Here is a 17,420-nt window from a genome sequence, read left to right on the forward strand (position 1 = left end):
ACCCACTCATTTGTTGATGGACACATAGTTGCTTCCATAACCTGGCTATTGTGAATAGTACCACAATAAACATAGAGTGCAGGTATATTTGTGATTTACCAATTTACTTTTCTCTGGATATACGCCTAGTAGTGGGATGTGGGGCACAGGGCAGTTCTCTTTTCAATCTCTTGAGGAACTGCCATGCTGTTTTCCATAATGGCTGTAGTCATTTACATTCTCACCCACAGTGTGATAAAGTGCCCCTTTGTCTGCATCCTGACCAGTGTTAATTATTTTTGCAAGTTTGAAGAGCTGAAGTGGTAGAAGCTCTATTTACTAAATACTGTGATTAAACATTTCCAAGTGATTTTGCAAAAAAAGCATCCAAATTTTTGAAAATTTATTTAGATAAATTTCTTCTGTTGGAATTGTGAGGAGTGCCAGAAAAATGCCAGTTGCCATATTGAAGTATCTTTATTTTCTATTTTTGACTCAATTTTGTCTCCAACATTTTGAAATATTGTTATTCTAAATGTATACATATAAAATATTTGTCAGTCTTGTCACTTACAACTTCTATGTTGATCTGTAGAATATTGCATTTTGTTTGGATACAAAGTGGATTATATTGGCCCTATAACTAACTCTATTTCCACTCCATAATTTCTTATTTTTGTAAGAAAATTGACTTTTAGTATGAGTACATACTCTAAAAAATTTGTATTTGGTTATCACTGAAAAAAATAAGTTGTCTAACTTCAAAATCAACTAAATTTTTGTTAAATTTGAAAAATTTTAGCTAAAGTTATGATAGCTCTCATACTATTGTCAGATTTTCACCTTTCATAGGATGAACTTCCTTAAACTTTATATGGAGTAACTGAATTGGATAAAAAAAAAAAACTAGTATTAAAATGTATTAATTTATTATTTAAAACATTTGATAAAATAGTATAAAGCAGGCATAATTCAAATACTTAAAAATTGTTTTTCTGTTAATAGAAGCAATATAATAACAGCTGTTCTTAACTTTTTTGTACATACCCAAAAAAACCTTGGCATTGAAAATGAATAGCATTAATTGAAAAGATCAGTTATTTGATCTAATTGAAAAATTATGATTCAAGAATAATCTGTAAAAGTTTCTTTCCCAGTGCTGTGGTTTAATTGTTTGTGTCCTCCTAAAATTTGAAAAGTTACTATTTTGAAACTTAATCTTCAATGTGGTGATATTAAAAGATGGGACCTGTGGGAGGTGAATAGGTCATAAGGCTCTGCCCTCATGAATAGAATTAGTGCCCTTATAAAAGAGATCTCTGAGGACAGCTAGTCCCTCTGACTTGTAAGAGCAGGACTTGACCAGACACGGAATTTACCAATACTTTGACCTTGTGGTTTCCAGCCTCCAAGACTATAAAAATAAATTCCTATTGTTTAAAAGCCACTTAGTCTAAGGAATATTGCTATAATATATTGCTACAGTCTATTCAGGATAAGATACAGCTGCATGTGTTATATCATTGTTCTTGGACATTCTTAAAATAATTACTAACTTTGAGATAGATACTGATGTTCCTTTAAGAAAACTTTTTTTCAGATTTTCATTTGTTCATGACCAAAAAGAAAAAAAAATGGAAATTTAGTATATAATATCTTAATTAAATATATAATTTCACTTTCATTCATTTACTTTAATAATTTATTTTCATTTCATTATAGAATTTTATTGGAACATTGACAAAGCTTTGCTAAACACTAAAAAAGTAAAGAATTACAAATTAATACTACACAGTAAGCAGCAAAGTCAGTGTGGCCTGAATGTATGACAGCTTTCTATATGCTTTATAGTAGAACTGACCAGTCTCTGTCCTTCACATATTTTATGTCAAGTCAAACTGTAATTTCTCAAGTTCCAACTTATCCCATCAAACGGCATCCTGAAAGTTTTGTGCATTTTGTAGATTAAAACATGGGCTATATCATTCATGAATGGGCCACTCAATGGTGTAAAAGAAGCAGGGTGGGCACAAGATGATCGATCACAAAGATAAGAGAAGAGCCAGAGAGGCACACTGCATGCACTGTGTCACCCACCATTTCACTGAGATGCAGCTGTTCGCATATGGGAATCTCTTATTTCTTCTCTAGTGTCATCAACTGGCTTCAAGGAATTGCCTTGTGCCTACAGCAGCCATCTTCTTTCCATCTGTTTTTTTTTTTTTTTTTTTTTTTAGGAGGGTTTTGTTTATGCAAAGTGCGCTCGCCAGACAGATAGAGAGAGACAGAGAGATAGAAAGCAGGAAATCACCCCCCAGGGGGGATGGCCACGCCGCAATCCCTTCTCCTCCATTCTCCTCTCGGGATCTTGGGCACGCACGCACACGCACCCGGCGTGAGTTTAAGCCACCGGGTCCGGGACTCGAACCGCGGTCGACTACGTGGGAGTCCAGCGACATAGCCATTACGCTAACTGCTGGTCCCATCTTTCCATCTATTTTTCTGTGGTGATGAGCTTGTTAAGCTGGTCCCCACATTGTTAATCAAGGTGGAATGTCTTCATGTGATCTTCTCTGTCGCTAGTTTGCTGAAGGGCTATAAAGGACTAGTTTGATTTTCAGTTTGTTGCTGTTGCTGCTTTGACACTGTCTTGAGGGCTTAGCTTCTGATCCCCACTAACTGTCTGTGCTTCAACTCTATGATCCATCAGGAGCAAAGTGCTTTTGATTGGAATCCATATAACTAGGTTTGGTCATCTAAGTTAGTTGGTTACTCAGAGGGTTTTTCTTTATATGGAGCTTAGAGTCCAGCCACTTTCATCCACAACTGGACTTGATTTATGCTTAGAGAAAGATCCTGGTGACCTTCACAGCATATTGTCCTGTTAGGTTTTGAGTTACTGGTTGTCAAACACTGTATACCCCAGAAAGTACACTTTGAGATGCTACTTGCATATAAGAGATTTATTAGGGAATGCTTTTAAGATCAACATCTATGGAAAGGAAGGAAAAGTAGTAGAGGTTCAACTGCAATGCAATTTCAGTGGAATCTTCTACTGACCCTGTTGGGAGTTTTGAAGATGAAATTAGTCCTATTGGCTGTCTTTAGTTGAGGTAAGCGGGGCCAGGCTTTGTGAATACCATGCTCATTAGCCATTGATTGAAGGCTTCCCATGAAGAGGATGTAACTTTGTGCCAGATAGCTTGTTTTAGTGAAACTCTTGCCTCAAGGGGGCTAAGAGCTAAGGGGCTGACAGTAAATAGCATACTCAGCATCTGGGGTAATAAGTCTTTTATTCCTAGTGGGAAATCTTAGTGGATTGCAGCACCTACAATGCTGTCCTTGGGTGTTGTAATGATGACCTTCTATTGTTGGCTTCCTCCTCCTCTCTCAACCCCAAAGAAAACCAATTTGTAAAAAAATCAGAAGGTAAAAGTGTCTTTGGCTCAAAGAAGTCATAATGTGTCCCTGAAATGTAGATAAGCCTAACTTCTAGATTTCCTGTTATGTGATGTAATGACTCTCTTAAGAACCGAAGTCATTGTTAGAATTGTGTTACTTGTAATCAAAAACATCCCTAACAAATAAAACCAAAATGACAGAGCTAAAGAATTTAGTGTCGGGGCCAGCAGGTGGCGTGGTGGTTAAGGGTGCTGGACTCCCACATGGCTGACCCTGGTTTGAGTCACAGTCCTGGTGGCTTGCTTTCTCACTTTCCCTCTTTTTCTCTCTCTCTCTGTCCTTCTCTGGTCACATTAAAACAATTTGTTGTCAAAAATGACTAATCAAAACATCAACTGTTGACTTTTTAAAAGAGAGTTTTGCCCCAGGGTGTGTGTGCTTGCCAGAGAGAGAGAGAGAGAGACAGTGAGAGGGAAAGTGAGAAAACACTCCCCACACCCCTCCCAAGGGGAATGGCCACACCGCAATCCCTTCTTCTCTCTTCTCTCCCTGGGATCTTGGGCACACACACATGTGTTCCCAGCATGAGTTTCAAGTCATCGGGTCTGGGACTCAAACCATTGTAGGCCATGTGAGAGTTCAGCAACGTTACTGCTATGCCATCTACTGGTCCCTCAACTGTTGACTTTCGATACAATAAAAGATGATCTCTGAGGAGATAATATTAGGACTGAAACCTGAATTGTAAGACAGGGTTAATCAGGAAATGATGCAAGAACAGCATTTCGCCTGGGCATGAGGAAACAATGGCTAAAGCCCTGAGGCAGAAGTAAATTTGGCAGGCTAAATGATATGGTTCTCAATGGTGGAATCAATAACATCTCTAGAGACAGTTATTTAGTCATTAAAGACATATTTGAGGGCACAGGGTAGAGATTTTTTTTTTTTGATAGCTTTTGACTAACGTCCAAGTCTTTGGAGAGGTTAAAGTAAGAGTGTGGGATATGGCCTAGAGCAATGAAAGAAACAGAGCTCATTCAGGGCAGGATGAGGCTTGCTCACTGCCCGGTGGCTTACAAAGCTTAAGATGCTCCAATGACGTTTTGTTGTTTACGAGATTAATTTCTTCTCATGATGTAGAGATTCTTCCCCCTTCAGTACGTTAATATAGCCAAGAACATTTTATTATTATTATTATTATTTTGACAGAAATTTTTGCTATAGGGCACATGCATTTGGCAGAGGGAGAGAGAGAAAGTGAGAAATCACTCCTCAGAGGGGGATGGCCATACACAATCCCTTTTCCCCTATTCTCCACTTGGGACTTTGGGCATGCACATACATACGACCGCCATGAGTTACAAGCCACCGGGCCCAGGACTCAGACTGCTGTTAACCATATTGGAGTCCAGTCCCTTGACCACTATGCCACCTGTTGGCCTGCTAATAACATTTTAAATGTGAAAGAAAGAGGAACAAGAAAAAAAAATCATCAAATAAATGGTATCATTTGGGAAGAATATTTGTGTAAGGGGTTATATATAATTGTCAAAAGGAAAAAACCTGATAAATATGTTGATAACAAGACTTTCTGGTGATGTGCATGTGAATGCGCGTGTGTGTAGGTGTGTATGCGTGTTCATATAAATACATATAAGAGATAAACATAGTTTCATTGTATCATAAAACCGGGTTAAATGACAGGGACATAACAACAGAAGACTAAATATTTTCTTTAGGAATGAACCTGGTAGAAATGGAGGTATGTTAGTGTTGTATGTCCAGAAATTGCTGGAAAATCTTCAGCAAAATTGCTTAAAGTTGCTGGAAAATCTTCATAGAGGTTTATCTCAGGAGCCAGCCCATGGCATGGTGATTAAAGAAGCTGGATCCCATATGGATGATAGAACAGTTTGAGTTCTGGACCTGGTGGCTTGAAAAACATATCAGGGGTGTGTGTGTGTATGTGTGTGTGTGTGTGTGTGTGTGTATCCAAAATCCCAAAAGGAGGGAGAAATTAAGGAGAAGAGGGGCCTACAGGTGGCATGGTGATTAAGTCACTGGACTCTCACATGGCTGACCATGGTTTGAGCCCTTGACCTGGTGGCTTGCTTTCTTACTTTCCTTTTCTCTCCCTCTCTCTCTCTCCATCTCATTCTGGTGAGCACATGTGCCCTTTAGCAAATCAAATAATAATAATAAAAATAAAAATAAAAATTAAGAAAAAGGGATTGTGGTATGATCATTCTCCATGGAGGATGCTTTTTCTCTGTCTCTTTAGCTCTCTGTCTCTCTCCAGCAAAGGCATGTATTCACTGGCAAAAAAAAAAAAAAAGATGAAAAGTAAATCTCTGTTTTTATCTGCATGGAGATAAAAGACAGAGAAAATTTCTGAAAGAAAAAAAGAGTAAATTTTCATGCATCAAGATTCTTCAAAAAAAAAAAAGATGACTCAAGAGTAACAGAAAACTTTCAGACATCACTTTGTGACTATACAGAATCAATGATGCCAATAGCAGATGTATTTTCTAAGCTGCTGCCAGTAATCACTGAAGAGTTACAGAAAATGGGAAAGACTGTAGCGCCAGCCAGGGTTCACAGTAGGAGACAAAAACATTTTAAGCAGGCAGAGGCTTAATACAGTAATGGGTGCCTGCACAATCATGGAGCAGCCTGGAAAAGTGGGCTATAGCCTGGGCCTCCTGGAATGACTTAACCAGCACCAGAAAGCTCGGCCATGAAAAGAGCTCCCACCCCGAGAGCATCCTGGAGTCACCGAGTTTCCTAAACATGTGATTGTACCCGAGAGGAGTTGGAACTGTGCGTGGGTGCTGCTCTTGCTGCTCTGTCTTGCTGGGGACTGGTGCAGGCATCCACTGCTGCCTCCTCTCACCCAGGAACCTGGAGAATGACACAAAACACTGCTTCTGAAAAAAAAGAGTCACATCTCTGTTAGACTCTGATTGCCAATTAAGAAATATCACAAGAGGACCAGCACTGTTACTTTTGCCTTAGAAATCTTTCATAGGTGCATCTGCAGGGCCTTGTTGGAATCCAGAGTGCTAGCTGCAAAAAACCCCTAGGAAGTGCACATTCAACTGTGAATTCTCTTTAAGACAGGAAGGTACTATGCAAAGGAGTCAAGTGAAGAAGTTCAGTCGCATGGTATTCCACACAGCTGTGGGCAGGGAGAGTTCTTTCTGGCCCAGCCTTGGTGGCCCAGTGGGTAGTGTACTGTACTGCTGCACTGGAAGCTGCATCAATGACTGTGGCTTTGGCTCTCAGTAGACCTGAAACCATGCTGAGTGCACAAGTTCCCAGGATCCTGGGGAACTAGAGGGTTGGGAAAAGAGGTTGGGGCATGATGATACACTGTCAAGGGGACTTCTCTCTCTATTGCATGTGTGCTCCCACACACTCTCTCGTTAATAAAAGAAACTTTTTTCTGTAAAACAAAGAAACAAAAACAACCAACCAACCAACCAAACAAACAAAAAACAAGTAAAGCACTGTGTAGAAGGAGTTGGATCCCTTATGGCCAACTGCAGTTCAACCTGGCCAGATGTTTGAAAAATATTCAGGACACTTGTATGCATGCCCAGTATTCTGATGGGATGGAGAAATGAAGGAAAAGAAGATTGCAGCATGTCCAGGCCCCATTGGTATTCTCTCTCTCATGCATGCACTGACCTTCTGGCATGAAGAAGAAGGAGGAGAAGGAAGAGGAGGAGAAAGAGGAGGAGGAGGAGGAGAAGGAGGAGGAGGAGAAGGAGGAGGAGGAGAAGGAGGAGGAGGAGAAGAAAAAGAAGAAGAAAAGCAGTTATCTGTATTTATTTAGTGAGAATAAAGAGGCTATAAGAGATGCTTTCCTGTACTTGACATCGGTCCTTGTATAGGTTAGAAAAAAACACTCTGTGCATCACTAAGACACAATGCAATGATCTGGGAATATGGGTTCATTCAAATCAAACCACATGAAGAGAGCTTTTTTCAGATGGTAAGCTAGAGAACTGAATGACTATAATGCATCTAGTTTTTGAGAAAGCTGTTGTCCCTTTTGGTATCTTTCATGCCATTGTGGGACAAACTTGAGAACTGTGGTTGAGATGGTGACTTAGTGGAATGGATTTGTAATTACTAGAAAAATGTAAAAACTACAAAGTAGATACTTGTGCCACTGTCACATATGCTTTCTCTTGCCCTGTATTATGTAATGAATCTGGGAAGGACATTGATAGTTAAAATAGCAATAACTGTCACGAACTGAGTGTTCATCCTAGGTGAGGCATTAGACACACACTATGTACTCTTTTATTCCTTAAAACAAATATGTTAAGTTATTGTCTCCATTTTAGATGTGGGGAAAGTGGTGCCAGAAAGTGTAAATAACTTTCCTATAGCTACACATCTAGCAAGCTTCAGAGCTGAGAGTCATACCTAAAATTGCTTCAAGGAAGAGGTCCAGAGGGATGGAAAATGCCATGATTCTTCTAGAAAAACTGGCCAGTGGATTGTCTGCCAAGAAACCTCAGAGGGTGGCATTTTCTCATACATAGCACATGAGGGAGGGGGTTGGCCCTCTGCCTCGCAGGATCTGGTCAGTATCTCAGAGACTCAAACGCACATTGACAAGACTCACAAACATCTCATATACAAAAAAACAGATGCCAATTTATTAAATTAAATTATGAACTATGTAATGGTTGGGTTGACCAAATATAGGCAGCAGTTTTGCATGCAGCATTCTCAAGGAGATCCCGATGGACTGCAGAGAACAGAATTGGCTCAGTGAACCTCTGATCAGAGCGCAAACTGGCCACAGTGTCAGTCACAGTATCTATGTGTCCACCTGCCTGGCTGACTGGACCCCTGTACCTTATTGGGCCAGGCAGTGCCAGAATGTGCCTGACTCTCTACACCCTTGGGAGTGAGTCCCTTGCTTTCTCTTAACATTTTAATGATTTTAGCTAAGTTGATTTTGGCTTAAAATTCAGTCCTCTTTAAGGTAACTGATCAGTTTTCTGTTTAACTTCAAAACATGAGCTTAATTCCTCTATTTCCAAGTCCTCTGACGTCCTTGCTGCATTGCCTATAAGATGCAAGTCCACTTGACTCTCTTCCTCACTTGCGCTGTCACTGGTAGGTTAAAAAGAATAAAGAATTTAAGCACCAGTGCTGACATATGTAAAGTCAGCCAGTGTAGCACATTTTAAAAAGACACTATTTTTAATTAAAATGGGCTCATTGTGAGTAAATAATGTATAATGTCTTTGCTAAAGAAGCCAGGATATATTGAGCTGTGCTAATGTCAGAACATGATTGTTAGTGAATGACCGAGTGAATAAATGAAGAGTTGGTAGCTGTACCCTAATCTTCAATGACACTCCATGTCTAAAGTAGCAATGCTTACTTAGTTCAAGGTCCACATTTTCAGAGAATATTGACAGACTTGTACATATTCAGAGGAAACTGACCAGATGGAGATGGGATTTGAAACTGCATTCTGACAAATGGTAGTAGGATACTGGTGCTATTTAGTTTAAGAAAGAAAAGACTTAAGGGAAAACAATGAAAGCTGAATTACCAAGTGCTAACTTTAGGTCAGGCATTGTGCGCAGTGTTTTAATGGATTTCAAACATATGGTCCTTCATAATGAAAAGAGAACATTATTTTATTTATTTATATATTTATTTGATAGATTTTGCTGTAGAGCAAGTGTGCTTGCTGGAGAGATAGAGACAGAAAGTGAAAAATCGTCCTCTAGAGGTGATGGCCACACCACAATCCGTTCTCCTCCATTCTTTCCTCAGGATTTTGGGCATGCATGCTCATACACCTGGCATGAATTTTAAGTTGCTGGGTCCAGGACTTGAACCATGATCAGCCACATGGGAGTCCAGCACCTTAACCACAATGCCACTTGCTGGCCTCCAAAGGCAGTTGCCCCAGAAGACAGAGTGCTGATAGTAGTCAGTGGAAACCAGAGAGATATCCCTGTGTGTTAGAATGATGGCATTTCTACTCTCAATGCAGAACATAACAGGAGTTGGTCCTCAAATAACATAATGAGTAACCTTTATATTAAAGAATTATTGTGTCTAGTAGATGGCATAATGGTTACGTCGCTGAATTGCCATGTATTCAACTGTGGTTTGAATCCTAGACCCGGGGACTTAAAAACTCACACCAGGTGCATGTGCATGCATGCCTAAAATTCCAAGAGGGGAATGAAGGAGAAAGGATTGCAGCGTGGTGGTCATCCCCCCTGGGGTGTGGTTTCTTGCTTTCTGTTGCTCTGTCTCTCTGGCGAGCATACCCGCCCTATAGCAAAAACCTCTCTTGAAAAAAAAAAAAAAAAGAATTGCGTGTTTTGGGAGCTGTATTATAAGTGGACACTGGTTAAACTTTTGGTGGAGATATTTTAGAGAGGAGTGATTATTAAATGAAGGCATGAAACAGATATTCTCTAAGATTTTGCTCACCCTTACCTGTGAGTCTATTCTTATCTTACAGAATGGTAATGTGTTTTGTCTTTTAGTTTAGCGGCTTGAACTGAGTGACCAATGCCACTTCCATTCTATTCATCAATTTTAGGGGGTCCTGGCTTCTGCATTCCCTTCTGGTGACAAAGACGAAATGAAATGGAATCCAAAGTAACAGGTGTGGGAAACATTTGTGGGTGCATCATTAGGTCTAATAACAGGATGAGCCCCTTGCACTTGTTTGACCTCTAGGTCCTTGTGCTCTGAGTGTGAGAGAAACAGTGCCTTCTGTGATTTATATTACCTTTACAAAGCATGTTAAATTATCGATCTTAGGCAGTTTGAAGCCTTCAAATGCTAGTTGCTTCTATTTCTGTCTTTGTATTTAAATGCAGCTATTTGTGTGTCTGAAGTCCCCTCTGATTGCATTCCTTATTCTGAGCTTTGTTACCATCAATGAGTGCACTTTAATCATCAACCAACCTGTGTTTTCATGGCAATTTAATTCGTGGCATCTTAAAAACTGGTTCCTAAAAATGAAAAAAAGATGAACATCTCTTAAAATAACCCAAAATGATGCAACTTTATGGTTAGAGAAAACTTAACCATTATGTATTTTTTTTTCTTTTTTTCTTTTTTTTTTGGAGAGGTTTTCGCTATAGGGCGCGTGCGCTTGCCAGACAGACAGAGAGAGACAGAGAGACAGAAAGCGAGAAATACCCCCCAGGGGGGATGGCCACACCGCAATCCCTTCTCCTCCATTCTCCTCTCGGGATCTTGGGCATGCACGCACACGCGCCCGGTGTGAGTTTTAAGCCACCAGGTCCGAGACGCGAACCGCGGTCAACTACATGGGAGTCCAGCGACATAGCCATTACGCTAACTGCTGGTTCCCAACCATTATGTATTAATAGATGAGAAATTCAAGCTCAGAGAGATTAGATGACTTGCCACCATCATAGACCTGGTGGGAAAGTAGAGCTCTGCTTTTTCTCCCCCTCACAATTGTATAACTGATGCAATTATATGCTGTATTCTAGGAAAGACTCTTCTCCTTCTCATCTTCCTCCTTGTTCTCCTTCTTTTTCTCTTCCTAGCAAGCAGAGTTTCTATACTAGTCATTCATGTCTTTACTTACAGTGTGCCTGGCATGTGACCTGAGGAGAGTTCCAGAATAACTTCTCTTTACCATGCCTTTAGGTAGGCAGGAGTTCTGAGGGACTTAGTTCTTAATTCTGGTTGCTCTTGGGTCTCTGCAGTGCTGCGTATGATGCTGTCCTTGATAGAAATGTGGCCATTAAGAAGCTCAGCAGACCCTTTCAGAACCAAACTCATGCCAAGAGAGCATACCGGGAGCTGGTCCTCATGAAGTGTGTGAACCATAAAAACGTGAGTATTGTTATTTTTAAAACTCTGGCAGTGGGAGGTTGTGCAATTTGGGGAAGAAATTAACTGTGCCAACTTGAGCAGGAAGAGCGTTCTTTACTTAGTGGTTTCTGCCTCTTAAGATTGTTTATCCTACCCATATGCTACATTTGATTTCATTGTCCTCCTGGTAGATTTCTGCTTAAAAATCATCCCCAAACCATATGGCATGGAGGAGATAAATTTGTTAGATATTCTCCTGTAATAAAATTAACCTTATTTGGTTATCTTGCTCCAAGTTAAGAGGGCTTCATGCTTTTAAAAATGAAAAGCCATAACAAAGTGAACAAAATCTTTGTAGAACTGAATGTTTTATTTCCTTTCTTTACAATTTCAACTTAATTGTTAACAGGTGAAGATTTTTATTCATTATGTTATCATCTTATGTTTTAGAAGTAGTCTGTAGGCCTTCAACTGTTTGGCGTAGACACTGGGTGTTGGCATCTTGTCTTTCGTAGGATTGGGCAAACACGCAAGAACCTATTTGCAAAGCTCTCCAGAAATGACTCATCGAGGGCATTTTCTTATTGGTACTCAGCAGAGTAGACTATTACAGGACTCTCCTCACTGGGGGCTAAGCTTCTTCCCTCACATCAAAGGACTGTAGAATTCTTTTATGTTCCAGTTTTTCACAGTAAGGATAAAGAGGAGATAATTCATTATTTTAATAATGACTACTATTAATAAACAATGAACTATTAATATATTAAAAAATTTTAAATAGTTTTTCATATATACATAATAAAATAAATGATAAATTATTATAAATAAAGCTGTAATAATACCTATTATGTCTCCTTACAAAATTCTGAAGTATAAAAATAACTCAGAATACATGAAATTATCAGTACAAGGGATCTTGTCAAAAGGCTAACCATTTATTGGTAGCACCAAAAAGAAGCAAATGTAAAAGAGCTTAATTGAATGATATTGGAAGTACAAGTATGTAGATTCAGACCCAGCAACGGTGTTTCTATTTTCTTCTATTACTTTACTCTATAGACCTTTTAATCAGGTTGGTTCTTTTCTTGCTCTTGATTTGTTTGAGATCAATAAGTTTTGCTTTCGTTTTTGTTTTTTTTTTTTGAGAGATATTTTTGCTAGAGGACACGTGTACTCACCAGAGAGGCAGAGAGGCAGAAAACGAGAAATTACCCCCCCCAAGAGGGATGGCCACACCGCGATCCCTTCTCTCCCATCTCACACAATCCCTGTGTGTTAGAATGATGGCATTTCTACTCTCAGTGTTGGTCCTCAAATAACATAATGAGTCACCTTTATATAAAGAATTACTGGGTCTAGCAGATGGCATAATGGTTATGTCGCTGAATTGCCATGTAGTCAACTGTGGTTTGAATCCTAGACCCGGGGACTTAAAAACTCACACCAGGTGCATGTGCATGCATGCCTAAAATTCCAAGAGGGGAATGAAGGAGAAAGGATTGCAGCATGGTGGTCATCCCCCCTGGAGTGTGGTTTCTTGCTTTCTGTTGCTCTGTCTCTCTGGCGAGCATACCCGCACTATAGCAAAAATCTCTCTTGAAAAAAAAAGGAATTGCATGTTTTGGGAGTTGTATTATAAGTGGACACTGGTTAAACTTTTGGTGGAGATATTTTAGAGAGGATTTTGGTATGCATGCACATGCTCCTGGTGTGAGTTTTAAGCCCCTGAGTCCAGGATTCATATAGCATTTGACTACTTGGGAGTCCAGCGATGTACTCATCACACCATTTGCTGGTCCTGAGACCAATGACTTTTTAAGTTGAATAACATGTGCGTGTTGAGTAAATGAAATGTGACAGGTGCAGACTGAGATGCCCTAGATGGTGGGAGATGCAGTGAAAAAAATAGATGCAAGTCCCTGACCACATGCAACTGAAGCCCTACTGGTGAGAGAGGCAGTCCACAAAATAGACAGGTCAATGTGTAGAATGTCAGAAGGTGACGAGTGCTCCCAAGTGAACCAGAGCAGAGAAGGAAGATTTTTAAAAAGCAACTCAACGTGGGATGGCATAGGGTTGACTTTTAAATAAGTTGGATAGGGCAGGCCTCACTAAGAAAGGGAGATTTTATAATGGAATGTACCCCTTTCTAAGATGGGTGTTCAAGGAATATGAGACTTTCAGAAAGAAAAAGAGAAATAATAGAAAGGCTGCTTCCTAAAAAGAACAATTACACTAAAGCATTTTCTCTTTCAGTATGTTGAGTAAATGCTGGAACAAGGTTAACAAAATGACAAAACCAGATATTTTTATGGTAGTAAAGAAGATGACACCATGGCACATACGATAGCAAGAGAGGATGGTGGATACAAGCAGCGAAGTAACTGTCTGAGAGGTTTTCATGCACAGTTATTTCCCTACTCCTTCCAGATCCTACAGTGTAATACGCTGTGAAGAAATCCCCACTTATTCAGCTGATTTGAAGGAATCGACCCTTCTTGGCTAAAATGTTGGGGACTCACATTCATGATACCTAAAAAGAAGTTCCAAACTGCAATGTGGTTTGTTTATAGCATCCCACATAAAAGCACGCTATCTTCCCTTTATGTGTGTTTGTATGCATATACTTAAGTCTACAGAAACAAATTTCTGGGATTTGTTAATGGAGAGGAAGTTCCCTTACAATCAAATATAAATTCTGCATTAGTACAGACTTGTAATACTAAGTAAAAGGCAGTCAGAATATAGAACTCTGTTAATGCTGTGGAAAACAAAGGAAAACAGTGAGGCAATCCTATTAAATTTTTAATAATAGTGAAGAAAGTTTACTTAGAAAATAAATACTCAGTTCTAGGAAGTGATAATTGATGTGATTGTGGGTACATGACAAACATTGATTCATAGCTACTCATCTCAAGATGCTGCAATAAAAGAACTGAGTCAGATTTCTTCCTGGAAATTGTTGAACTGAAATGGGAATACCTATGATAACCTCTGTCCAAGGACAAGTTTTTAAACTGGTTAATGGAAGAAATTAACTTATAAGGGAACAAAGAAAGAATGGAGAAGAAATCCCCAAAGGTAAATCAGAGAGGGAAAAGGTTATAAAAACACGGGCATAAAAAAGGGAAAATAAGAACATACAGTAGGAAATAGATCTTGAGCGATTACCTTTAAAATTAATAAACCTTAGGCCAGCTGGTGATGTAATTAAGGTAGCTGGATCTCATGTGGCTAACTGAGCAGTTCAAGTGCCAGACCTGGCAGCTTGAAAAACGCACTAGGTGGAGCCAACAGGTGGTGTGGTGGTTAAAGGTGCCGGACTCCTACATGGCCAACCATGGTTCGAGTCCTGGATCTGGCAGGTTGCTTTCTCACTTTTCCTCTCTCTCTCTCTCACTCTGTCCCTCTCTGGTCAAATTAAAACAAACAAACAAACAAACAAAATAAGGTTCAACAAATAATTATTTTAAAAAAGCAAAAGAAAAACACACTAGGCATATGTACATGCATGACCAAAATCCCAAAAGGAGAGGGAAATAGAAGAGAAGAGATTGCAATGTGATCATCTCCCATTGAGGGTGTTTTCTTACTTTGTCTCACCCTCTCTGGTGAATGTACCCACCCTCTGGAAAAATTAAAAAGAAAAATAAATAAATCATGATTAATTTAACATTATAATATTTATTTCTAGACTAATTTAGATTACATAGATTATTTTTAGTAGTTTATGTGGATTAGCATTTTTTCACCTTAAAGGGTATTAAACATGCAGGTATTTTTGCCCCACACACAGTCTAATGTCTTTGAACAAATATCAGGATGAAATAAGTTACTTTATGTGATTGATAAAGAACATCTCTAGATGTTTCAGTGCAGGATGTACCACATAGTTTTAGCACTTACTATGATTTAATATATAGAATAACAAGACCCTTTCTAAAGGGTATTTCAAGACAATTTTATTTTCATGTGCATGTTCCATACTACAGGGTTGTTTTAGAAGACATGATCCCCAGTTCTTGTGCTATGTCACAATCATTGTTATTTATATGTATACTAAGAAATATGTGGCATGGTGATTTTTTTCAATAATTTTCAACAAATGAAATCTAGTTGAGACATGAACATTCCATAGAATTGATAACATTTTTCAGATGTTTCAAGTCATATTTTTTACCTTGTATATTTCTACACTACTTATGAAGTTTATTAAAATTTGTTGACTCATGCTTTGAACCTGTTAAAATCTTGTACTTTTTCCAGTTTTTGTGAAACTGTTGAATTACCTTGTGAGTAGAAAATGTTAGCTATATAGTTTTATTTCCGTTTCCCACCAGCCTATTAGTACTAGATATTTAGCTGGAAGAACATTTTGAATTGTTTATATATGCAGTCTATGTGGAAATATGATAAAAGATTTAATTTTTTAAATGTATGCCAGAAGGTAAACTAATAAGCAAGTATACTATCTAAGGTATAAAATAATAAAGGCAGAAAACAAGTTTAGAACTGAATATATAGACCAGCTCCACAGCCTGTTGGTTATGGCAGCCAAATATCACAGGCCACCAGTGGTTCAAATTCCAGCCTCGGAAGTTTGAAACACCTGCCGGGACCATGTGTGGTGCACGGAGGAGAAGAGATTATTGCATGGCCGTGCCCCAGTGGGAGTGCTTTCTCTTTTTCTTTCTCTCTGTCTTTCTCTGGCACATGCACACAACCCTGGCAATTTAGGGGGGGAAAAGAAAAAGAACTAAATGCAGATAACCTTTAAAATATATTTTCCACTAACTTCATCACCGATGCCATCCAAAATGCACTCTCCTCACACCTATCATTTAAATCTTACTTTAAATAATATTTGAGTGTAAGATAGAAGTAAAAGAAAGTAAAGTAATAGCACAAAAAATAATCTTGAAATAGAATGTCTCTTTGTTTATTTGGAGGAAAACTGTTATTTGGGTAAGTCTTGCTGCTGGTTTCATTACTGCCCTCTTCTCACGCATGGCTCTTCCTACTTTTTTGTTTGGTGCCCTTAGAGCTCAATATTCTACCACGGAGAACCCCACTGTAAGGCAGGATGACAAGTATACATCTGTTTTGGGGCATTCATCTAAGAGTTTGAGTTTTTTTTTTTTTTTTTTTTTTTTGAGAGTTTTTTTTTATAGGGGCCGTGCTCCCCTTTTTATATAGGGCACGTGCACTCACCAGAATGAGAGAGACAGAGAGACAGAAAGCGAGAAATCACCCCCCAGGGGGATGGCCACACCACAATCCCTTCTCCTCCATTCTCCTCTCAGGATCCTGGGCATGCACACACAAGCGCCCAGTGTGAGTTTAAGCTACCAGGTCTGTAACCTGAACCACGGTCAACTACGTGGGAGTCCAGTGACATAGCCATTACACCAACTGCTGGTCCCAGAATTTGAGCTTTTGAACAGCATTAGTAACTTGAAAATTGATCATATGTCCTTTCTGAATATACTTTTCTACATTCTGTGAGACAATTCTAAAAATGTTCCCTGCTTTTCTATTTCTCCTGTAGCAGTAGTGAGTGACTTTGAGTTATAATAAATACATATACTTTTGAATAATTTATTCTCTTTTTCTCTTTTTTTCCCTTCTGTCCCTTCCACTCTCTTTCTTCCAGATTATTAGTTTATTAAATGTCTTCACACCGCAGAAAACACTGGAGGAGTTCCAAGATGTGTAAGTAACAAAATTCATGAAGGAATAGAGAACGCAGCATTTCAATAATTCAATTAAAAGTGACCAAAGGGTGAGAGGGAAATCCCTTGACTAGATCAGAGTTAAGAGCTAGGATCAAATGAAAGGGATCCTGTGACAGGTAGAGAAGATTCTGTTGTTTCACTTTCTGTGGAGACATTTCTGGTTCTTTTTGGTCTTACAGCTGCCTGGGCTTTGCTGATCCATCTTCTTGGTTCGATCAGGGAAAGCTTCTTTATTTATGTGTTTATTTATTTATTATATATTTTGAACTTTCCAGAATGTGTCAACTTTGAGAAATATTAATAAAAAGATATCATAAAGTATCTTTATTCTTTATTTCTATTTTTGTGGTGCCTTTGCTTCTATGCAAGAAACATCTATGTGAAAATATAATGACAATAAACTGGGTAGGGCAAGCAACTCCCAGCACATGGTTTTCTTTAACATACATACGT

At 38.9% G+C, this 17,420-nt stretch overlaps 1 protein-coding gene across 1 annotated transcript in view; it reads left to right on the top strand.

The window, feature by feature from the left end:
* The window catches only part of MAPK10 (mitogen-activated protein kinase 10), a 302,050-nt gene that overhangs the window by 189,798 nt on the left and 94,832 nt on the right, over positions 1-17,420 (top strand). The window contains exons 5-6 of the mRNA XM_006143294.2: positions 11,124-11,253; positions 16,886-16,944. Coding sequence (XP_006143356.1) covers positions 11,124-11,253; positions 16,886-16,944 — 189 coding nt within the window. The remainder of the gene's footprint in view (positions 1-11,123; positions 11,254-16,885; positions 16,945-17,420) is intronic.

The sequence above is a fragment of the Tupaia chinensis genome, unplaced genomic scaffold (genome assembly GCF_000334495.1).
Source record: "Tupaia chinensis unplaced genomic scaffold, TupChi_1.0 Scaffold000094_1, whole genome shotgun sequence".
In the NCBI taxonomy this organism is placed as follows: Eukaryota; Metazoa; Chordata; class Mammalia; order Scandentia; family Tupaiidae; genus Tupaia; species Tupaia belangeri.